The following is a 21,228-nucleotide window of genomic DNA, read 5'->3' as shown; positions in this document are numbered from 1 at the left end:
TGCATAGGCCGCCGGCGCGCGCAAAGCACTGGGACGCGCCTAAGTCCCGGGATTTTGCTCGGGGGGGGGGGGGGGGGGGCGTGCCCGGGGCAGTGCGGCACCCAGTGGCATTCCGGGGTGGGGCGTTCCAGGGGCGTGGCCGAGGCCTCCGAACCAGCCCCCGGGCCGGGGAATGGAGCACCGGCAGCCCGCCGGCGTGCGCAAGTAACGCCTGCCTCAGGCAGGCGTAACTTTCTTAACAAAGGTAGGGGGGATTTAGTTAGGGCTGGGGGGGGCTGGAAAAAAGTTCCCTCCGAGGCTGTTCCGATTTCAGAGTGGCCTCAGAGGGAACGGAGGCAAGCTGCTCGGCTTGGCGCATGCAGGTTGCACAATTGTGCACCCTCCTGCGCATGCTGTTCCTGGATTTTATAACATGCGTGCGGCAGCGCGCGCATGTTATAAAATCGGGCGTAGATTTGTTCGCGCCGGGTTGCGTGAACAAATCTACGCCCGCGCATAACTTTAAAAATCTACCCCTATATACCTACTTTATCTCTGTTTTTGGAACCCTCCCTACTACTGATATTTTTTCACCTCCCTGTTTATGCATCTCAACCCACCAAATGTTGCAATATGTCCGCAGTTCCACTTGATCCTATAATACATTAACACGTCTTACTATAAACAGCTGTGGTAGATTTTAAAAACATACGCGTGCGCGTACTTTTGTTCGCGCCACTGGCGCGAACAAAAGTACACCAGATTTTATAAGATACGCGCATAGCCGCGCGTATCTTATAAAATCCGGGGTCGGCGCGCACAAGGCTGCGCAAAATTGGCAGCCTGCGCGCGCCAAGCTGCGCAGCCTGCCTCCGTTCCCTCCGAGGCCGCTCCGAAATCGGAGCGGCCTCGGAGGGAACTTTCCTTCCGCATTCCCCCACCTTCCCCTATCTACCCCACCCCCCAGCCCTACCTAAATCCCCCCCCTTACCTTTGTTGTGCAAGTTACGCCTGTTTGAAGCAGGCATAACTTGCACGCGCCGCCCCAGCATCCCCCCGGCACAGGCCGCAGTGCCGGGGGGACCGCCCTCCCAGCCCACCCCCGAACCGTCGCCACGCCCCCGGACCGCCCCTGCTTCGGACATGCCCCCTCCCGCCCCTTTTACAAAGCCCCGGGACTTACGCGCATCCCGGGGCTTTGCGCGATCCAGCAGCCTATGCAAAATAGGCGCGCCGGCGCGCGTAAATCCGATTTACGCGTGCAGGGGTTTTAAAATCTACCCCTATGTCTAATTATCCATCCTCTAAGGTAGAGTAGTTTTGAATATATTAGTATATATGCGAAACATGATGAGATTAAGCATTAGGAGCATTAGGAAAAGGAGAAGTGTCTGTATGAGTAGTTTTGGATAAATATATGTGAAATAGGTGGGATTATAGGGATAACAACACATTATATATTGCGACATGGTTCTCTACTTTTTCTGCTCAAATAATGGGAGTTTAAATCAATGGAAGAACAATAAAGAATTGATTCGGGATAGCCTGGAAAGAGTATATCACATATTATATAGGTAATTATCGTAAAGTATGTGAAGATCCGGAAGGATGGATATTAGACATATGTTTTATAGTAAGATAAAATAGTTGACCAACATGTTTTAATGTATTATAGGATCAAATGGAGCTGCAGACATCTTGCAACATTTGGTGGGTTGAGACGTATAAACAGGGAGGTGAAAAAATATCAGTAGTAGGGAGGGTTCCAAAAACAGAGATAAAGTAGGTATATAATGTACAAGTGGTTATATAAGGGGAGGGTATGCATTATAGGTTAGAATACTATAACATTACATCTTTTTTAGATAATATTGTGGAGGAAATCGTTAAGATTTGGAGATAAGAAGAAACATTTGTAATGTTGGAAGACATCACTACAATACAACATGGGTGAAATGATAAAATATGAACTAAAGTGACCAAAAAATAGTGTCGTGAATATAGTTGTAGCAATCTTTAAGGAAGTATTTAGTGAACAAGTAGTACTTTTTGTGCTGTGAAAAGATAAAAAATTGTAAGACCAGCATATGTTGTCTACACTTATGTTGTAAGTAGTGTATTTCAGATTACCCCAAGGAAGCTCGGTATGAGCGAAACAAATAGGATCCTATATTGTTGGGTATTGCGCATTGGAGTTTTAATTGGTATGAATGGAATAGTGTGCATGTGATTTTTGGGAATTTGGGTGTTTTAGAAGATATGGGGGAGTATTATATTTTTTTGTATAAACAAATTTTGTATAAGTAAAATATGAATAAAGGATTGAAAAGTATAGCAACAGTTTCCTTTGTGTGTTAGGATGTAATATTGTATTAGGAAATTTTATTCCTTCAGTGTTAAAATACTTTATAAAATACCTGGCTCTACAATTAATTCTGGGTGCTTCTTCATGCAGTGTCACAGTCATTTCATTCATAAAATATATGCACATATTTTTATAAAATATAGAGTATACATTTTCTTACAACAGAAATATACATGCATACTGAAACATATATATCCTCTCAGAACAGAAATACACAATGAATATGCATGAGATTTATTTGCATGCATTGTCTGCACTGTATGAAAATAGATCTCATGCATATTCATTGTGAAAATCCTGAAAACCCAAGTGGGTTGCAGCTCTCAAAAATAAAGTTTGTGGACTCCTGGGCTGTTTAGCCGAACATAAGTTAGCAAGGTAAGCTGGTGTCATTCTGGGGTAGAGTTATGTTAGCCGGATAACTTATCTGGCTAACTGATATTCAGAATCAGCTCAGTCTGGTTGTGCCAGAGAACAATCTTAAGGATAGCCAGACAACTTTAACCAGCTAACTAGGACTTTATCCGGCTACACTCAGCAGACATCCTAATCAGCAACACTCCACTCTGTGACAATTTATCCATCTCACTTTAACAGGAAAAACTGTCCATTCCCTGCATTGCTGAATATTGACCTTATAAGTTTTTTGCTATATGATTAAAAGATGATACAATACAGTGCAAGATCTGCATCAGGAATTATACAATAGAACGTACCTGGTTGTTATCCAAAGTTTCAAACAATTGTTCATCAGATTTTAGCAGAGGTGTACCTGTTCTGTGGTGCACTTCATATGAAAATTCCAGGGTAAGCCATGTTTGACTGATCTCTGCAAGAATCTGTTTATAAGTAGAAAGAATAAATCAAATAACATGTGTCAATATGCTGAAGAACATTTACATAATCTATATTTATCTGGGTACAAATGCATACTCATAATGAAGTATAGCAATAGAATATACATAACTAACTCTAGATCACCGTTACATGACTAAAATGTCTTGCAACCTCCTCTGCACATTTGCAAAGTCTGTAGGAAGGATTGGTTCCACCCACCTTCTCTGTCACCATCTCCTTTACTGCTTTGTCTACAATGTTTCGGACTTCATCTTCCACCTTATGCAGCTGCAACTCTAGTAAGTCTGACAAAGTTGTGCCTTCACTCATTGAAAATCTGACCTGTTAAACAAAAATAATACATCATGGTATGATTAGGAGACCTTTTGAAATTTCTGTAAAATTGATTATCGAAAACCAAAAACATTGTGGCCTCAATATTTAAACCTAAATATTTAGGTAAGTTAGCCAAAGACTTATCTGGCTAACTTACATGGGATATTCAGCAGCACGGTTATGCTGCTGAAAATCCCTGTAAAAATTGCCACTTAGAGATAATCATATCTGGCTAAGTTAGACCTGCTCTATGGCAGGTCTTTGTTAACCAGATAAGTACCACTACCCCAAAACACCCATTGCCTGCCCACAAGATCTCTCTTTATCCGGATAAGTACTTACCCAGCCAAGCAGCAACTGCTGAACATAGCTGGATATTCAGTGGCCGCCATTTAGTTGGATAAATTGCTACTTAAGTAGGCTTCTTAGGTGAGAATAATTACATCAGTTTTTATTTTTATAGCATGAACCAAATGCCACTAGAGTGGCAGTCTGTGGAAGCCAAATATTTCCACTAAATACAACTACTGCCCTGCATGCACATTATCTAGAGCTACTGCTTCTAGAGATCAAAGAAGCTGCTGCAGCAGGAATAAAACAAAGCCTTTTTGTTCTGTTATTTTTTGCATTATGTGAAGCCTTTGAAAAGTAGTAGTCAAGGTCTAGCTATTTGAGTAAATCAATGATTCCTTATAAAGGACATACAGTTTTAGGAAGAACACTGGCCTCTGAGGCAGTAGGAGCTATTTCAACATTGCTTTTCTTAATGTAGCTGTACTAGCAAATAGTATTGGTTAATTTTTGGATAGTGCTTGGACCTTTGCAATTCAATAAAATTAGGGGTAATGAAAATATAGAGTTCCTAATTAGATAAAGGGTTTTGTTATTGTATGCCCTCATTTTATATCACTGGAATTCAACTGCAGTGCATCATATAGAAATAGGGACCATGGTATACTGACGCCTGTTGCAGTCATCAGTTGGTGCCAGTGCCGGTCTCTGATTGCAGGATTCTGCAGTTCTGTTACTGCTCTAAGTGATGAGATTAGATTCTTTACTGTTGAATCCAAACCAAGGTAGGCATCCCAGGGACGAACTTCCTTTTCCAATGACAGCATTTCCTAGCAAACATGAAAAGTTTTATGGTTAATACCACCAACAAAATTTCAAATCACCACTAGTCATCTTTAAATCACACACACATGGGGGAGGAAGAGATTATCATCCTCCAAGACAGATGCAAAAAGAGAGAGTGATTGCTAGATATTTTATAAATGGTGACTTTTAAGAGAGACTTGCGAAAATAAATCACACCACTAGTAGAATAAACTGTTGGTGAGTGAGCAGCAAAGAAAATGAGCACCCGCGGCAAAGCTTCTGAACATAAAAATTTGTTTTACCTGAGGTTGAGTTTAAATATACTGGAGGGTAGGGGGAAGGGAGGGAATCAGAGGAAACTGGGAGGGGAGGCAGGTGAAGCAGGTAGGCGTGATAGAAAGGTAAAATGTCATCTAAGAAAATTGTTTCACTAAATTTTAGAGGTTTAAATATACCAACTATAAGGCAATTATTGTTTAAGGAATTGAAAATGCAAAGAACAGATATTGCCTTTTTTCTAGAAACTCACTTTAAAGAAAAAGGATGAAAGAATGCTTCGACATAAGGATTTTGCACAAATTTTTCAAGAATCGTCTAGTGATGATAGGAAGAGTAGGGGGTGGGGATCTTCCACAAATCACTTAATATCTCAAATCAAGGTACACAAAAAGATCGAGGGGCCAGATTTTTGTTTCTAAATTAAACTATTGATGGGGTTAATATATACATGCCAAATCAAGATCAGGGTAAATTCTTTGATACAGTGACTGAATTATTGGTGACTTTTGCAAAGGGGCCGGTGGTCTTAGGAGGTGATTTTAATCTCACAGTCCTTCCCTCTTTGGATAATTCTAAACCCGCTATGCAGCCTCAAAAATCTCATAGAAAGAAGCTACTTTATATGTTAGAAACAACTAGGGATGTGCATAGCAAAAGTTTATGTTCACAAGTCCATAAGTCGAAAGGGGGTCCCATTTGCGGTCAATATGGACATATGGAGAATTCCATAAGTTGAGTCTATGTCCATACGTGCAAATAAAAATTTAAACCCCTCACCCTCCTTAATCCCCCCCCCCCCCCCCAAGACTTACCAAAACTCCCTGGTGGTACAGCAGGGAGTCAGGACGCCATTTCTGAACTCCTTTGCGAGGAGCACGTGACGTCGGCGTCACGTCGGAGTGACGCGGCGTCACGTGATTCCCCGCGCGATCGCTCCGGGACCCTCGTTGCACGAGGGTCCCGGAGCGATCGCGCGGGGAATCACGTGACGCCGCGTCACGTGCTCCTCGCAAAGGAGGAGTTCAGAAATGGCGTCCTGACTCCCTGCTGTACTACCAGGGAGTTTTGGTAAGTCTTGTGGGGGGGGATTAAGGAGGGTGAGGGGTTTAAATTTTTATTTAGGATCAACAATCGCAATTTCCAACTTATTCAACATAGCTATGTTGAATAAGTTGGAAATCCGATCGTTTTCGCCTCATCACTTTTTTAAGTTAAAAAAAAAAAAGTTGCGTTTTACATTTAAGTTCAAAACGAATGCACACCCCTAGAAACAACTGGATTGTTGGAAAGGTGGAGAACTTTCAATCCAACTTGTAAGGACTATACCTTTTATTCAGTGCCAAATGCTTCCTATTCTTACATAAATATGCTGTTTTGTTCAAATTCCCTGATAAAAAAAAGTAAATAGGGTGGGTATAGAGTCTCATATTTGGATGCACCTATATGGGCTGAAGTTTTGAACTTCAGTCATTTCAACCACGGAAACACTGGAGATTGAACGATACACTATTATGCAATGAGGATATCTGTGCTAAAACTGAGCAGGAAATTCAAGATTATTTAATGTCTAATGACAATGGAGAAGTAACTGAGGCCACATTATGGAATGGGTTTAAGTGTGTATTATGGGGAAAACTTATTATGTGAGCCTCACAGGACAGGAAACAAAAGAGCACTTGAGGGGGCCTTTATTCGGCTAGAAAATAAACATTTTGGCCCTATTAGAAAAAAACACAAGTGCAGTTAAATTCATTAGCATTAGACCACATAACCACATCATCTGGTGGTTAAATGTGATCTATTCTGAACAAGATAACATGGAATCCAGCAATTAAGCTAAGAAAACAAATTGCAAGGTCGCAAGTCCAAAGGATTAAAACTAAGGAGGGACAATTACTACACAATCCTGTTAAGATATTATTGAGGTTTAAGGAATTTTATCATGACCTTTATATGAGAGATGGGAAAATAAAGAATGAGGATATAGAAGCATATTTAGCAGATGTGCGATTACCGTGTTTAAATTTGGAACAACAAGAAGCACGGCAATTGTAAGCTTAAAAATTAATCAATCACCTGGGCTAGATGGATACATAGCGCAATTCTATAAGCAGTTTGGTTCTTTCCTTATTGGGTCTTTAAGGGAAATGTTTAATAGCCTTTTAGGTGAGGGCAAGCTATTGCCTTCAATGCATCTAGCTAGTATTACAGTTATACTGAAGGAAGATAGAGATAAAATGAACTGTAGCTCTTACAGACCTATTTCATTACTTAATACTGATGTGAAAATTCTAGCAAACATACTGGTGAACAGACTGGCTAGAGTCATGCCTGGTTATGAGGAATATGTCTGATAACATTAGAAGGGTGCATAACCTGGTCTGGGCATTGGGTGAATGAATAAGACTATTCTCCTATTGGCTATCGATGTCCAGAAAGTATTTGATAGGTTTCACTGGGGGTTCACATATACAGTGCTTGAAAGGCATGGAGTAGTTGATCATTTTTATGCATGGATCAGGAAATTATATGAGACCCCCTCAGGCTTGTGTTGAAGTAAATGATGGACTTTCAGACATCTTTGATTAGACAGAGGTGCCCACTGTCCCTGCTTCTTTTTGCTTTGGTTAAGGAACCATTGGCAAAGAATTCAGCAGAGTAAGGATAACCAAGGGATTAAAATTGGTCAAGCAGACTATAAAATTTTGTTGTTCGCGAACGGCATCCTATTCACTTTGTCTAGCCCAATGGTATTGTCGGTATTAATGGAGGAACTTGTTCGATATGGGAGAGTTGCTGGGTTCAAGGTTAATATGAGTAAATCTAAGATTTTAAATATATCTGTACCACTTGAGAATGTTCAGGCTTCATTTAAATAGGCAACAATATATTAAATATTGGAGGGTAAAAATAACTGGAGAGCTCCAAAAACTAGCATAGTTGAAGTACTCTTCCTTAGCGAATTTGTTAATGGATCTGCAGATTAATGGATTACCATGATTAAACTACCTGCTTCAGGCCTTACTACAGCCTCACCCCTGTTTCTGTTACCAGCCTCCTTTGATCTATCCTCCACTTGTGTTTCCACTCAAGCCTTAGTGGACTCTGGCGCTGGGGGAAACTTCATTCAGCAAGACCTCGTGGATCAATATCAACTCCCCACACGTCTGGTGTCACCTCCCGTGATCCTCTCTTCGGTACATGGGAATTTTCTTCCAGGGGAGGTCACACAAGCCACGCAACCTCTGTCCCTAAGAATAGGATCAGACCACTCCAAGCTCATCTCATTTTACATTCTTCCTACGGCCGTGAGCCCAGTAATTCAGGGTCTGCCTTGGCTGCAGAAACATCAACCACAATTTAACTGGTCTTCGCCTGACCTAACTCTGGGGGCTGCAGTGTTCGGAGACCTGCATTGAACCCGCAAGGTCTTCTCGGCCTCTAACTGTAGCTATAGCTCTTACCAAACCTCTTCTTCCTGACAAAAAATCCCAAGAAACTCAGATTAGAGCTGCTTCGCTCCAGGAGAAAGTTCTGAAGGCTGTTTTCACCCAGGTGAAGGAACAGCGCACAAGACAGAGGAACACAAAGCCCTCATACAGAGGCACAAACAGGCCACAAAGGGCTGGAGAACGCAGGGGGCACCCCTCTGTACCTCACTGGATGCCCTTAGGACCCACTCTACCTCTTCAGGATATTCTTGAGACGACCATACCTCAGTGCTCCACTGACCTTCGGACCTGGAAATCACAAGACCTAGAGAACAACCGGCGTCAGGGCCATTTCAAATCCCTTGGAGGGGGGGGGGGGCTGGAGGAGGGGGTACTGTTACGCCGGTCGGTCGCGGTGCCTGTGGGCGACCTTACTCACCCCCCTGCTGAGCCGACTCAGTTTCGCTGCAGACAGCCGGACTTGCCCCGCAGCGTGCTGCCCATCTCCGCAGCATGCCCCGCGAGCAGGAGGCCTCACTCGCAGCAGGGACACTGCCGCCAGCTTAGACTCCACCCCGCAGGTCTCCATAGGTGCGCGTGCCTCCCGGACATATTTAAAGGGCCCAGGGCAGGAACCCTGGGTCAGCCCCCTTGATGACATCACCACCAGGAGGACTATTTAAACTTCCTTCCTGCTTCTTATTGATGAGTTAGCAATGGATCTATTCTTTGCTGATTCCTCCCACCTTCGTTGGACTTCTATTTCGGTCTTCTCATTTCCATTACATATCTCTTCTTGGGAACCCGCTCCTCGGGGATCTTCTTCTTCTCTGGCTATCCACTCCTTGGAGGGCCTTCCTGCCTTGGACTTCACCCTGTCCTGCTTCTCAGGATCCTCTCCTAGAACCTTATCCTGTGAGTACCTCACTTCTATGGACTTCACCTTCACCTAAACCCTCACTGTGGAATTGTCTCCGGTGTACCCCATACTTCAGGCCACTTCTGTATTGTCTCCAGTAGGCGTCACCATCTGAGTTCTTGCATCTCAGACATTCTTCTCTGCACATTTATTGCAAGACTCTGCGTACCCCGCTCTGTGGGCCACTACTGGATCTTCACATCAGAGGTATCACCTTGGGTTTACCCCTCAGCTCAGAACTGTTCTTTACCTACACCTCCCACTCCACGGGCTTGCTTTCCTTCGTGTATAATAAAGGATCTACCATACAGCTGTGCCCGAGACCATGCCTTCCGACGGTGAGGCTCACAGGGCTCCTCTCTGTGGGTGGTGACATCTCTCATCTCGGCCCAGGGTTCACATTCTTACAAAAACATAACAGTAATGACATTGAACTGGATTGGGCACAGCACTGATCCCTGTCTCATCTCACTCATTACTTTCCCTTCACCAGCATGGCTCCCCTCCATTTATCCCCAGGCTCTGAATCTAGTTGCTTAATCAATTTCTTAGCTAGTTCATAAAGTTTTATTTATTTTAGAAATCCCATACTGTCTTAATTTTATCACTGTCTAGTGAATTTTCAAAGGGGTTATGCATGTAAATATGACATACTAACATACCAATTTTCAAAAGCCATTTACCTGCATTAAGTGCACTTAATGCTAATATTTATTAAAAATACTTACAATATGCTTGTTTGATTAATTCTTTCAGTATATGACACATGCTATTTTATTCTGAAGTACTAAGGCCTAAATGTTTTCAATTTTCAGCTGAGCTTTAGCCCCCAAATTCAAAACATTTAATTTTCTCAGCTTCATGAAAGGATTATCCCATTTATTCTACATCAACTCATCCCTATAACATTTAGCAATTTCATTGCTATTGCAGCAGGAGGTCAGAGGCGGACTTCACAACACATACATTAGACAACTGCCTCAGGGCGGCTGCTCTGCCGCTGGAAGCACTTCAGCAAAGGCCTCTGTGCAGCCCCAACATTACAAAGGGCTGGTCGGCGCTCAACACATTATTTGGTGTGGGATGGGGGAACAGTTTCAATCTGACGCTGCATGCAAATGATTCGAAAAACAGATATCCCAAGATAAGATGTATTTAACTGCATGTGCAGAGAGGAAGAAAAATGTTCCTATTTCACTGCTGTAAACCAAAGCAGTAAAGGAACCAAAAGTCAGCTGAAGGTGGCGTTAAAAGAGAAGTGCTATATAGGAAGAGAGCTGTGGAACATACCTTGACAAATCTTCTCAGCTCTACATCCATCCGTTCCACATTAATCTGTCTCCACCGCGTTCCAGTCCAGTCATCAATGCTGCTCTGGAAAGGCAAGCACAGATAAAAGCATCAACATTTGCGGAAATCACAGCTCTCTGCTGGATAACAGAGCAATGAGGTGACCTGCAAGTCTGGAAAATTTCCCCTTAATGTATCAAATTAAAAATCAATTCACTTTTGATTAACAGCACAATGAAATTAGTACTCAAAATATCACTTGTTACGAACATTGTAGCTGTTCTTCCGTATTTGTAAGCGATTGTAGGGTTCTAAAAATGCTCCTGCAAAACTGCTTGTTGGCTTTAATATTGATGAATTTGTCTTTATAATTCTCTGTTTTCTAGGTGGAGGCTTTTGCCTGCCTGCAGGTTAACATTTCCCTCCCTCTCTGAGTCCCACCCATACTACTTTCTGTTTTGCTAAAGCAACCCTTCCCCCCCCCCCCACTGAGTATGGGAGGGGGACCACATAAATAATGCCACTTCAGGCTCTCCGGGTGGTGGGGGAAGAGGGGGAGACTGGAGAGGAAAATAAAAACAATATACAATAAGATAAAACCCACAAGGCATTACTATTGCAAGAAATGCAAACAAAATCAGTGCATGCATATTTATTTTAACACATATGCAGGCCGATGCAATAGCATGTGCTCAGGCTAGTGCACAGGTTAACCCACGATTGGATGCGGATTTTAAATGCAAGTCCATAACCCCTTATGCAATAAGGGGATTAGCGCATCCAAAACACACATCCAAACCAGTGCATGTAATGATGAGCCATGTTGATGAGGCTATTAGCTATTCTCCCCTTGTGTAAAAAATAAATGTGCGCTCGACGCGCACATTTTTACCCTCAAAGTCTTGAGGAGCCCAAAAATTTACAGACAAGCATAAAATACTCTTTTCTGTGGTTCCTCCGACTTAATATCGTGGCGATATTAAGTTGCAGGAACCACAGAAAGCAGCGTGAAAAAAAATTTTTTTTTTTAATGTTTTGCTGGCAGTCACATTAGGAATACGGACGCTCATAAAATTGAATTCCGTTTTCCTAACCTGCAAACAGCCACTTCTCCTGGGCACCCAATGCCATGGATGTGCTAGGAAAGCACAATTATTCCCTAGCGTGTCTTTTTCTAGCGTGGCGGCTCATTTGCTTATTGCATCGAGCACCCACTTTTAGTTCATCTGTACTGTATCGGCATGCAGGATTATTTTATTCTGTGGGATGAAACATCATGCAGCACCAAGAGTCCTGCACTAGCATCACTGCTGCCTTCAAATATAATGCCAGAGCCCCTTCCACCTTCCAAGGCATTCTGACTGACTTGGGAACCCACTGGAGTGAGGGGCTTCCCCAAGTTTAAATCCATGCCCAGGACTGGAGCTGCTTGAAAGTTCTAGTGGCACCACCGAGGAGTAGTTTACAGGCCTCCAAATCACATGGAAGAGCTTGACAGAGATCTGGTTGAAGACATCCAAAAGATGGGAACGAAGGGAAAAGTGGTGATTGTTGGAGATTTTAATCTGCTGGATGTAGACTGGAGAATCCCTTCAGTGGAATTTAACAATAGAAGAGAGATAGTGGATGCCCTGCAAGGGGCTCTGTTCAAACAAATGGTAATGGAACCCACGAGGGAGGGAGCTATACTCGATTTAGTGCTCACCAATGGAGATAATGTCTCTAATGTCCAGGAGGGTACCCACCTCAGCACCAGTGATCAAGCAGTGTGGTTTCATATCACAAATAGGATACGGAGACGTAACACGAAGACCTGAGTTTTGCAGTTCAAAAACACGAACTTTGATGAATTGGGGAAGTATCTGGAAGAAGAACTAGTAGGGTGGCAGAACAAGAGAGATGTGGAACAACAATGGACCAAAATAAAAGGAGCAATTACCAAGGCAACTAATCTATATGTCAGAAAAGTAAAGAAAAGCAAAAGAAAAATGAAACCTATCTGGTTCTCAAAGGAGGTGGCTGACAAAATAAAAGCTAAAAAAACAGCGTTCAAGAAATATAAAGGATCCCAAAAGGAGGAGCACAAGGAAGAATATCTGATGGAACTGAGGGAGATGAAGAAAGTAATCAAGATAGCAAAAAGTCAAGCAGAAGAAAGGATTGCCAAAGAGGTAAAGCGAAGTGACAAAACATTTTTCAGATATATCAGAGAAAGGAGAAAAGTTCCAAGTGGTATAGTGAAATTGAAAGGTGAAAAAGATCAAGGTGTGGAGAGAGATGAAATGGCAGAAATATTAAAGGAATACTTCAGTTCGGTGTTCACTAAAGAGGACCCTGGAGAAGGACTGTTACTAGTTAACAAGAAACTGGAGGGGAGTGGAGTAGATGTAACTCCATTTACAGTAGAAAATGTATGGGAAGAGCTAAAGAATCTGAAAGTGGACAAAGCCATGGGGCCTGATGGGATTCATCCCAGGATACTGAGGGAGCTCAGAGATGTGCTGGCGGGTCCGCTGAGTGACCTGTTCAACAGATCCCTAGAAACAGGAGTGGTGCCGAGTGTTTGGAGAAGAGCGGTGGTGGTCCCGCTTCATAAGAGTGGGAGCAGAGAGGAGGCTGGAAACTACAGGCCGGTTAGCCTCACCTCGGTGGTTGGAAAGTTAATGGAGTCACTGCTGATAGAATAGTGAACTATCTACAGTCGGAAGAATTGCTGGACCAGAGTAAGCATGGATTCACCAGGGGAAGGTCTTGTCTAACTATGGAATTAGATAGAGGAAGAGCACTCGATATCATCTACTTGGATTTCAGCAAAGCTTTTGATACGGTCCCGCACAGGAGGCTTGTGAATAAAATGAGAAGCTTAGGAGTGAGTGCCAAGATGGTGACCTGGATTGCAAACTGGTTGACGGACAAAAGACAATGTGTGATGGTAAATGGAACTTACTCTGAAGAGAGAGCAGTGTTAAGTGGAGTGCCACAAGGATCAGTGTTGGGACCGGTCCTGTTCAATTATCTTTGTGAGCGACATTGCGGATGGGATAGAAGGTAGGGTTTGTCTTTTTACGGATGATAATAAGATCTGCAACAGAGTGGACACGCCGGAAGGAGTGGAGAGAATGAGACATGACTTAAGGAAGCTGGAAGAGTGGTCGAAGATATGGCAGCTGAGATTCAATACCAAGAAGTGAAAAGTCATGCATATGGGGAGTGGAAATCCAAAAGAATTGTATTTGATGGGAGGTGAAGGACTGATGTGCACAGAGCAGGAAGGAGACCTTGGGGTGATAGTGTCTAACGATCTGAAGTCGGCGAAACAATGTGACAAGGCGATAGCTAAAGCCAGAAGAATGTTGGGCTGCATAGAGAGAGGAATATCTAGTAAGAGAAAGGAAGTGATGATCCCCTTGTACAGGGCTTTGGTGAGGCCCCACCTGGAGTACTGTGTTCAGTTCTGGAGACCGTATCTCCAAAGGGACAGAGACAGGATGGAGGCAGTCCAGAGAAGGGCGACCAAAAAGGTGGATAGTCTTCATAAAATGACTTATGAGGAGAGATTAAAGAACCTAAATATGTACACCCTGGAGGAGAGGAGGAGCAGAGGTGATATGATACAGACTTTCAGATACTTGAAAGGTTTTAATAATTCATGGTCAACAACAAACCTTTTACATTGGAAAAAAATCAGTAGAACTAGGGGTCACGATTTGAAGCTCCACGGAGGAAGACTCAGAACCAATGTCAGGAAGTATTTCTTCACGGAGAGGGTGGTGGATGCCTGGAATGCCCTTCCGGAGGAAGTGGTGAAGACTAAAATTGTGAAAGATTTCAAAGCAGCGTGGGATAAACACTGTGGATCCATAAAGGCTAGAGGATGGGAATTAAGAGTAGAGCCATGGGGGGTGGCTTGCTGGAATGTTAACTACTACCTGGTGATTTCTACCCTTACTCAAAAAATCCCTTGCAAGGTTAATGCAACCCCAACATTGCTCTCTGCTTCAACAGCAAAGGGAAATGTGGAAAAGAGGATTTGCATTCAGATAACAACCAAAAAGGACTGAACTTCACAATCTGGGTGAACAAATAAATGTGGGGGTAGCCTGCTTATTACAGCAGTTACTACCCTAAACCAATTAAGCCTGATACATCACTTTGAATGCATACACAGCTTTGCTCTCTGTTTCTACGGCAGGGGGTAATGTGGAAAAGAGGATTAGCATTCAGACAACAACCAACAAGGACTGAACTTGTTCTTCTCAGATCCCCTCGACTCACACTAGACGACAGAAGATCCGTTCATGAACAATAGATCTCCACACCCCCTTCAACTCGGAATGAGAACTCAGCAATTGTCTATATTATTTAATTTTCTAATTTCTTAGCCTTTCATTCCAGCAGTCTTTGCCTCCAAGTTTATTTTCCTTGTTGAATGTAACTTTGTTCTTCCTGTTCAATCTATGGTTTTTGTTCCAATTCCCCAGTTCGATGTAAACCGATCTGATATGGTCCCTCAACCATGAAGGTCGGTATAGAAAAGTTTTAAATAAATAAATAAATAAATAAAACTTCATAATCTGGGTAAACAAATAAGTGTGGGGGTAGCTTGCTTATTATGGCGGTTACTACCCTAAACCAATTAAGCCTGATACATCACTTTGAAAGCATATACAGCATTGCTATCTGCTGCAACTGTAGGGGGAAGTGAGGAAAACAGGATTTCCATTCAGACATCATCCAACAAGGCATCGATCTGGGTAATCTGGGTAAACAAGCATCGGGGTAACTTGCTTGATGCGGCGGTTACAACCCTTAACCATAAGCCTTATGCTCACCTTTGATGCAATTCCAACATTACTCTCTGCATCAATGATAGAGGATGGCAGGAAATTTGAATCAAACAGTTACCAACAAGAGCCCTGAAGTTGGTGGTTGGTGAAACAGATAAGTATGGGAAAATAAGTGTGGAAGCTTGCTGGGCAGACTAGATGGGCTGATTGATCTTTTTCTGCCGTCATTTCTATGTTTCTGTGAGCTAGCTTTAGTAGTGCTAGAAGAAGCAGAAGCCTCAAACAACTTCAGCAGGGAACTGGAAAAGGAATAAAAACTCCTTGAATTACTCAAGAATCGCTGGGTCAAGTCTGGCAGGCTCTCACTCAGCCCGAATCAGTAATCTGGGCATTAAGAATCTGTGCGCTGGCTTTTAGCACATATTTTTAAAACCCAGATTATTTTTTTACTCCTGATACAGTAGGCTAATGAAATACAGATACAATGGAAGTTAACAAATAAATAAATAAGAGTAAAATGTACATTTGGCACAGACCCAACACATTTTACATGGCGCGGGGGGGGGGGGGGGGGGGGGGCAGAAGCATCCCTGTTGGGCTGTAAGTGACGGCAGCTGCCACCACTTAGCCAGATAAATACCAATAACTTATCTGACTAAGTAGTGGTCACCCGTTGCCAGACAAGTCAGTACTTAACCAGCTACTTGCGAGTGACCACTACTTAGTCGGATAAGTTAATGGTGACTTTCCGTCTTGAAACGGATGGGGACTGGCTCCTTAGAATATTTTATACCAAAATGTAATCTGCTTTTGGATGGGAAAATTCAAATCTATCCTGATGTTTCAAGGGCCACTCAGCTGAGACAGAAAAAAGGTTTATGAACTTAAAAAATAAGATGCCTTAAAACTGGGCACAGAGTTTAAGTTCTAAGTTAAAATGACATGACTCCTCATATGTGTTTTGGGATCCTGAGCAAGTGTTGGCTTTGCTCCAGAATTAAAAAATGAAGTTGAATATATAAATTGGAGGAGAGTTGCCCTTTTGGGTTTGTATACATTATTGTGGATATTCTTTGAACTGATATAACCCTCCTATTAATTTCTTTTTTTGTTGTTTTTGGGGGGTTTTTTGTGGTCCTATAAGCAGTAAGTAGTTGAATTTTGTTGTTGTTTCATTCATTCATGTTAATTTCTTGATCACCGCCATCTGGATTATCTTCAGGATGGTTAAGTATCCTGATCACTTTTGAAACTGCATAAATGATTAAAAAAAAAAAAAACGAACATCAAGGTATGTTTGTATTTATGTTTTTACATTTGTACAAACTGCACTCACCTCTGGACTGCAAAAGTGGCATACTGCTCTGGTGGAGGACTATCAAGCAGATTTGTGGTCAGAATTGGAGGGAAAGACAAATGCCTCCCTAAATCCTCAGCTATTCTTAACATTGCCAGACCAGAATGAAAGATGAGAGAGGCGTTATAAAATTCACTTGGGGATAAATGACCCAACTAGAAATCGAGACAGAATTGTGTGAAAGGTGTTCAGGAAATTAGGAGACAGTCTTAGGCAGCTATCAAGGACAATGGCGTTTTCTGAGCTTTTACCTATGTATTTTAAGGGGGGGGGGGGGAGACAAAATCAGGAAATTCAACGCATAGATGAGGAGCTAGTGTAAGGAAGAGGAATTTGGATTTCTTGGGGACTGCCCAAATTTAGGCACCTAAACCCTTTGAAAATTGACTTATGAGCGTCTTTTTTTGAAAGAAGTGCTATACCACAGGTTTTCTGGTGTTAGAGTCAGACATAGCGAAGCAATAATGGCTATTATTCTTGCACATATTTATACCCTGATTTTAAGGAACAATTGACTGCACTAGAATAAATGCACACCTTATATTATTGAAAGTAGCATAACAAAATGAAATTCATCCTCCAGGCTTATACCAGGTTACTTAAATATATAAGCTTCTTACCTTTACATAAAAAATGATATCCCACAATCCCTTAAGAAGTTTTATTTCCTTGCGACATTGTTTCATTTGCTTGTAATCTGGAATTACCAGTTCAAAGAGGTTTGCAGATTTCTGCATACGCAACAATTCTTCTTCCAAGGTCTTCAGGTCTCTGTTTGCCTTTAGCGGATAAAATGTTCAAGTATATTACATTGATTTACAAAGAGACTAGCATATATTTAAACTCACAAAGCAAGGGAAAGAATCACGTGAAGACAGGATGAGGTTGATATTCAAAGGCATTTGTCCGGATAACTGAAAAGTTATCCAGATAAATGCCTTGTTTTGATTACCATCTCCACTTATTCAGATAAGTGGGAGGCATTCTGGGCCAGAGTTCAGATAGCCAAATAACTTGCCTGAACAGCAAAAATGCTGGAAGCTGCCAGGAGCAGTGTGAGTGTACCACAAACTCAGCAACACAGAGGGATATGGATCGGACAAGGTGGTTAGGGTTAGGATGGTAGGGGAGGAGAGCTCTGAAGGTACATTTTTTTGCACAAATTGCGAAGGGGGGGGAGGGGGACAATGAAGCCCCTTATACGATCACAATCTTTGGGGGCCTGGGGAAGAGTGGATAGACCTGGCAGACAGGGGATCGGACTAACAGGCCTGCTTTATTAGATCCCCCTCTCCCCCAAAGCTCGTCACTTAACTGGCTATATTCTTTGAATAAAGCCAGTTAAAGTTAAAGTTAGCCGGATAACTTTGAAACTTAACTGGGGGTATTCAAACATAGTTGCATATAGCCATATAACTTTACTTGAGGATATTCAGCAGAATGTTCATCTGGATAACTTCTGCTGGACAAATTATCCATTTAATGTTATTTTAAATATTGACCTTGATGTGTCTCACAGAAGCTTATGAGTATTTTTTGATTCAAGTGCTACTGGCTTTGCAATAGGAGAGGCATTTCATGTGAGGCATACATGAGCTTAATTTATTTGACAGCAACTCAGTTATTTCAAAGCATTAAGCCAAAGAAACTTATTAGGTGTGGCATTCTCAACACTCAGCCTACATTTATTGCTCTGGATTGCCTCTCAATTTTAAAAACAATCAACAAAAACAATCTTACTCCCTCGACATTCTGTGTACTGCTTGTAGCCGAGTTCAGGACATGAGTTCACTGCTGCTAATCTCTGATTAGTTCCTCCCTTTCTATCCACAGCACTATAAATATATATGCTTTCAAAAACCCAGCCCAGAAACAAAAAATGTTAAGTAGATACTGAATGTAGAGAGGTATCATTGACTTGAAAAGAAAAAAAAATGTCAGAGTTCCATTTTAAGATCTATAGGTGTTCTCTTATTTTTATTTTTAAATATACAAAACAAAAGGATCTCATCACATGCCACATCACATATGAAGGACCTATTAGTAAATGCATTTCTGAGAATGTTTTCATACCTTATCTAGAAGTGCATATGGCTTTTCTGCTTTGAAGTAGAAGGGAGCATCCATCCTAAATCTCTCTCTGAAATGTGTCTGTTTTAGCTGATGAAAGAAATACTGGTTATAAATTCTACTTCAGATGACACTGTTCTGAAGCAAACAAAATGATCCCTGGCATGCTCAGCCCTGTGACTCATTTGCAGCCTTGTGCATGTGGTGCAAGATTCCTGTGTTCAGAGCTCCCGCTTGTCTCTCAAGGCCTTTCATTCTCCTTGGAAGGATGGGGCAACTTCTAATGGCAATACAGCTGCAGTAAGAGAGCTGCATCTCAGAGATCTTCCATTCTTCCCTTAACTAGAGGAAGGAATCTGGTTCCAACAAGGTGAAATATTGTGAAAACTGGGGGGGGGAGTGTGTAGATCTATATTTCTTTTTTCCCCCCTTCTGTCTCAAGAGACCATGGATATGCACCCTATATAATCTTCTTAGTCCTCAGGTTAGCTGCACCTTCTACAGCTATAAAGGCCCACACACCAATGATCAATTTTGTTGGAATAGCTGCAGTAGAAAATTGAAGCAATTACATTCAAGCTTTGTTTTTCCCTTCCTGTGAACTCTCTTATTTTCCTCTATCCACATCAATCTTTTCCCATATTTAGAAGGCCTTTGTTGAGTTCATAATTTCAGTGGCTGCAGTCTTGAGAAGCTGTTTTCCAGGTGTTAATGTAAAGATCTAGAGCAGGGGTGGGCAATTAATTTTCCCATGGGGCCGCATGAGAAATTGGGATGGTTTTAGAGGGCCGGACTAATATAATTAACTCAGTTTTCAATAGCCCTACTTATGAAAAGACAGCAGTTTACCACCAATGCATGTCCTCTGAGAAAACACAACAAATAAGACCGATACAAACGCTTACATGCTAGCAAAATATCTCATCTCGGTAACAGACACAGAACAGACCTAACATACTCCCAGGATCTGTAGTAATGCACATAAACTAATCCACATACAGTTACACCTGTATTATGGAATACAAAACAGGAGCAACCCTATCTATGAAAAGGCAACACCACAAATATTAAATCAGGTCCTAAAAACCAATACACCTCTTATTAGGAAAACAGAATAGCAAGCAGCTATAGAGCCCCACACAGAAATAATTGTAAAACTATACTAATAAGCAGAATAAATGTTTCAAAACAGCTATGAACAGAATAACATCCAACAATTAAAAACTATTAAACATTCTCCAAACACCAATAAAATATTTCAAAAAAGCAGACATCAAACAATTAAAATGGCAGTCAAGAAAAATAAACTTAAAGCCATCTTTACTTACCCCCTCCAGCAGCTCTCCTACTCCCCTTCCCTGCAGGCCGTGGCACACACCAGAAGCAGCAGTAGAAGCTAAGCTCTATACTTATGGTCCTCTTCCTTAGTGCCCATGTCTCTCACACACACACACCATACCAGTTATGCCCCCATGACCAGTTTCTGTCTCTCACACACCAATCATCTCCCAAACAGTCTTTGGCACACACACCAGTCACCTTCCTGAACAGTTTCTCTCATGCCATACACACACACACACAGGCTTCCCACTCCCATGTTCTTCTTACATATATGGGCTTCTCACTCTCATAATCACTTTCTCTGTCTCTCTCTCTCTCTCACACACACACACCCACACACTCACTCACCAGTCTCTCACTCCCATGCTTGTTCTCTCCACATGCACAGGTTTCTCATTCCCATAATCACTTTCTTTCTCTCTCACACACACACACACACACACACTCACCAGTCTCTCACTCCCATGTTCTCTTTCAGATATACAGGCTTCTCCCTCCCATGATGTGTCTCACACACACCCAGGTTTCTCACTCCCATGCTCACTCTTCACATGCACAGGCTTCTCATTCCCATAATCACTTTATTTCTCTCTCTCTCTCTCTCTCTCACACACACACACACACACCAGTCACCTGATCTCACTCATGCATACACACACACACAGGCTTCCCACTCCCAAGTTCTCTTTCAGATATACAGGCTTCTCCCTCCCATGCTGTCTCACACACACCCAGGTTTCTCACTCTCTTCACATGCACAGGCTTCTCATTCCCATAATCACTTTCTCTGTAACACAAACACCAGTTTCTCTCTCATTTCCATGCTCGCTCTCCACTGCACAGGCTTCTCATTCTCTGAATCACATTCTTTCTCTCACATTCACACACACCAGTCTCTTTCTCTCACAGTCACCTTACCAACCAGTCTCTCGCTCTCATGCATACACACAGGCTTCCCACTCCCATGCTGTCTCACACACACCCAGGTTTCTCACTCTCATGCTCACTCTCTTCACATGCACAGGCTTCTCATTCCCATAATCACTTTCTCTCTGTTACACACACACCAGTCTCTCTCATTTCCATGCTCACTCTCCACGTGCACAGGCTTCTCATTCCCTGAATCACATTCTCTCACA

At 42.3% G+C, this 21,228-nt stretch overlaps 1 protein-coding gene across 1 annotated transcript in view; it reads right to left on the bottom strand.

Annotated features, from left to right (window-relative positions):
- DNAH11 (dynein axonemal heavy chain 11) overlaps window positions 1–21,228 on the bottom strand; it is a 725,796-nt gene that overhangs the window by 482,387 nt on the left and 222,181 nt on the right. The window contains exons 20-25 of the mRNA XM_029589065.1: window positions 18,752–18,838; window positions 17,299–17,457; window positions 10,535–10,618; window positions 4,480–4,638; window positions 3,401–3,523; window positions 3,061–3,183 (exon numbers count right to left, since the gene is read on the bottom strand). Of these exons, the coding sequence (XP_029444925.1) occupies window positions 3,061–3,183; window positions 3,401–3,523; window positions 4,480–4,638; window positions 10,535–10,618; window positions 17,299–17,457; window positions 18,752–18,838 (735 nt within the window). The remainder of the gene's footprint in view (window positions 1–3,060; window positions 3,184–3,400; window positions 3,524–4,479; window positions 4,639–10,534; window positions 10,619–17,298; window positions 17,458–18,751; window positions 18,839–21,228) is intronic.

The sequence above is a fragment of the Rhinatrema bivittatum genome, chromosome 2 (genome assembly GCF_901001135.1).
Source record: "Rhinatrema bivittatum chromosome 2, aRhiBiv1.1, whole genome shotgun sequence".
Classification (NCBI taxonomy): domain Eukaryota; kingdom Metazoa; phylum Chordata; class Amphibia; order Gymnophiona; family Rhinatrematidae; genus Rhinatrema; species Rhinatrema bivittatum.
Note: the sequence above shows the minus strand (reverse complement) of the source record. Positions and strands in the feature narration are given on the sequence as shown.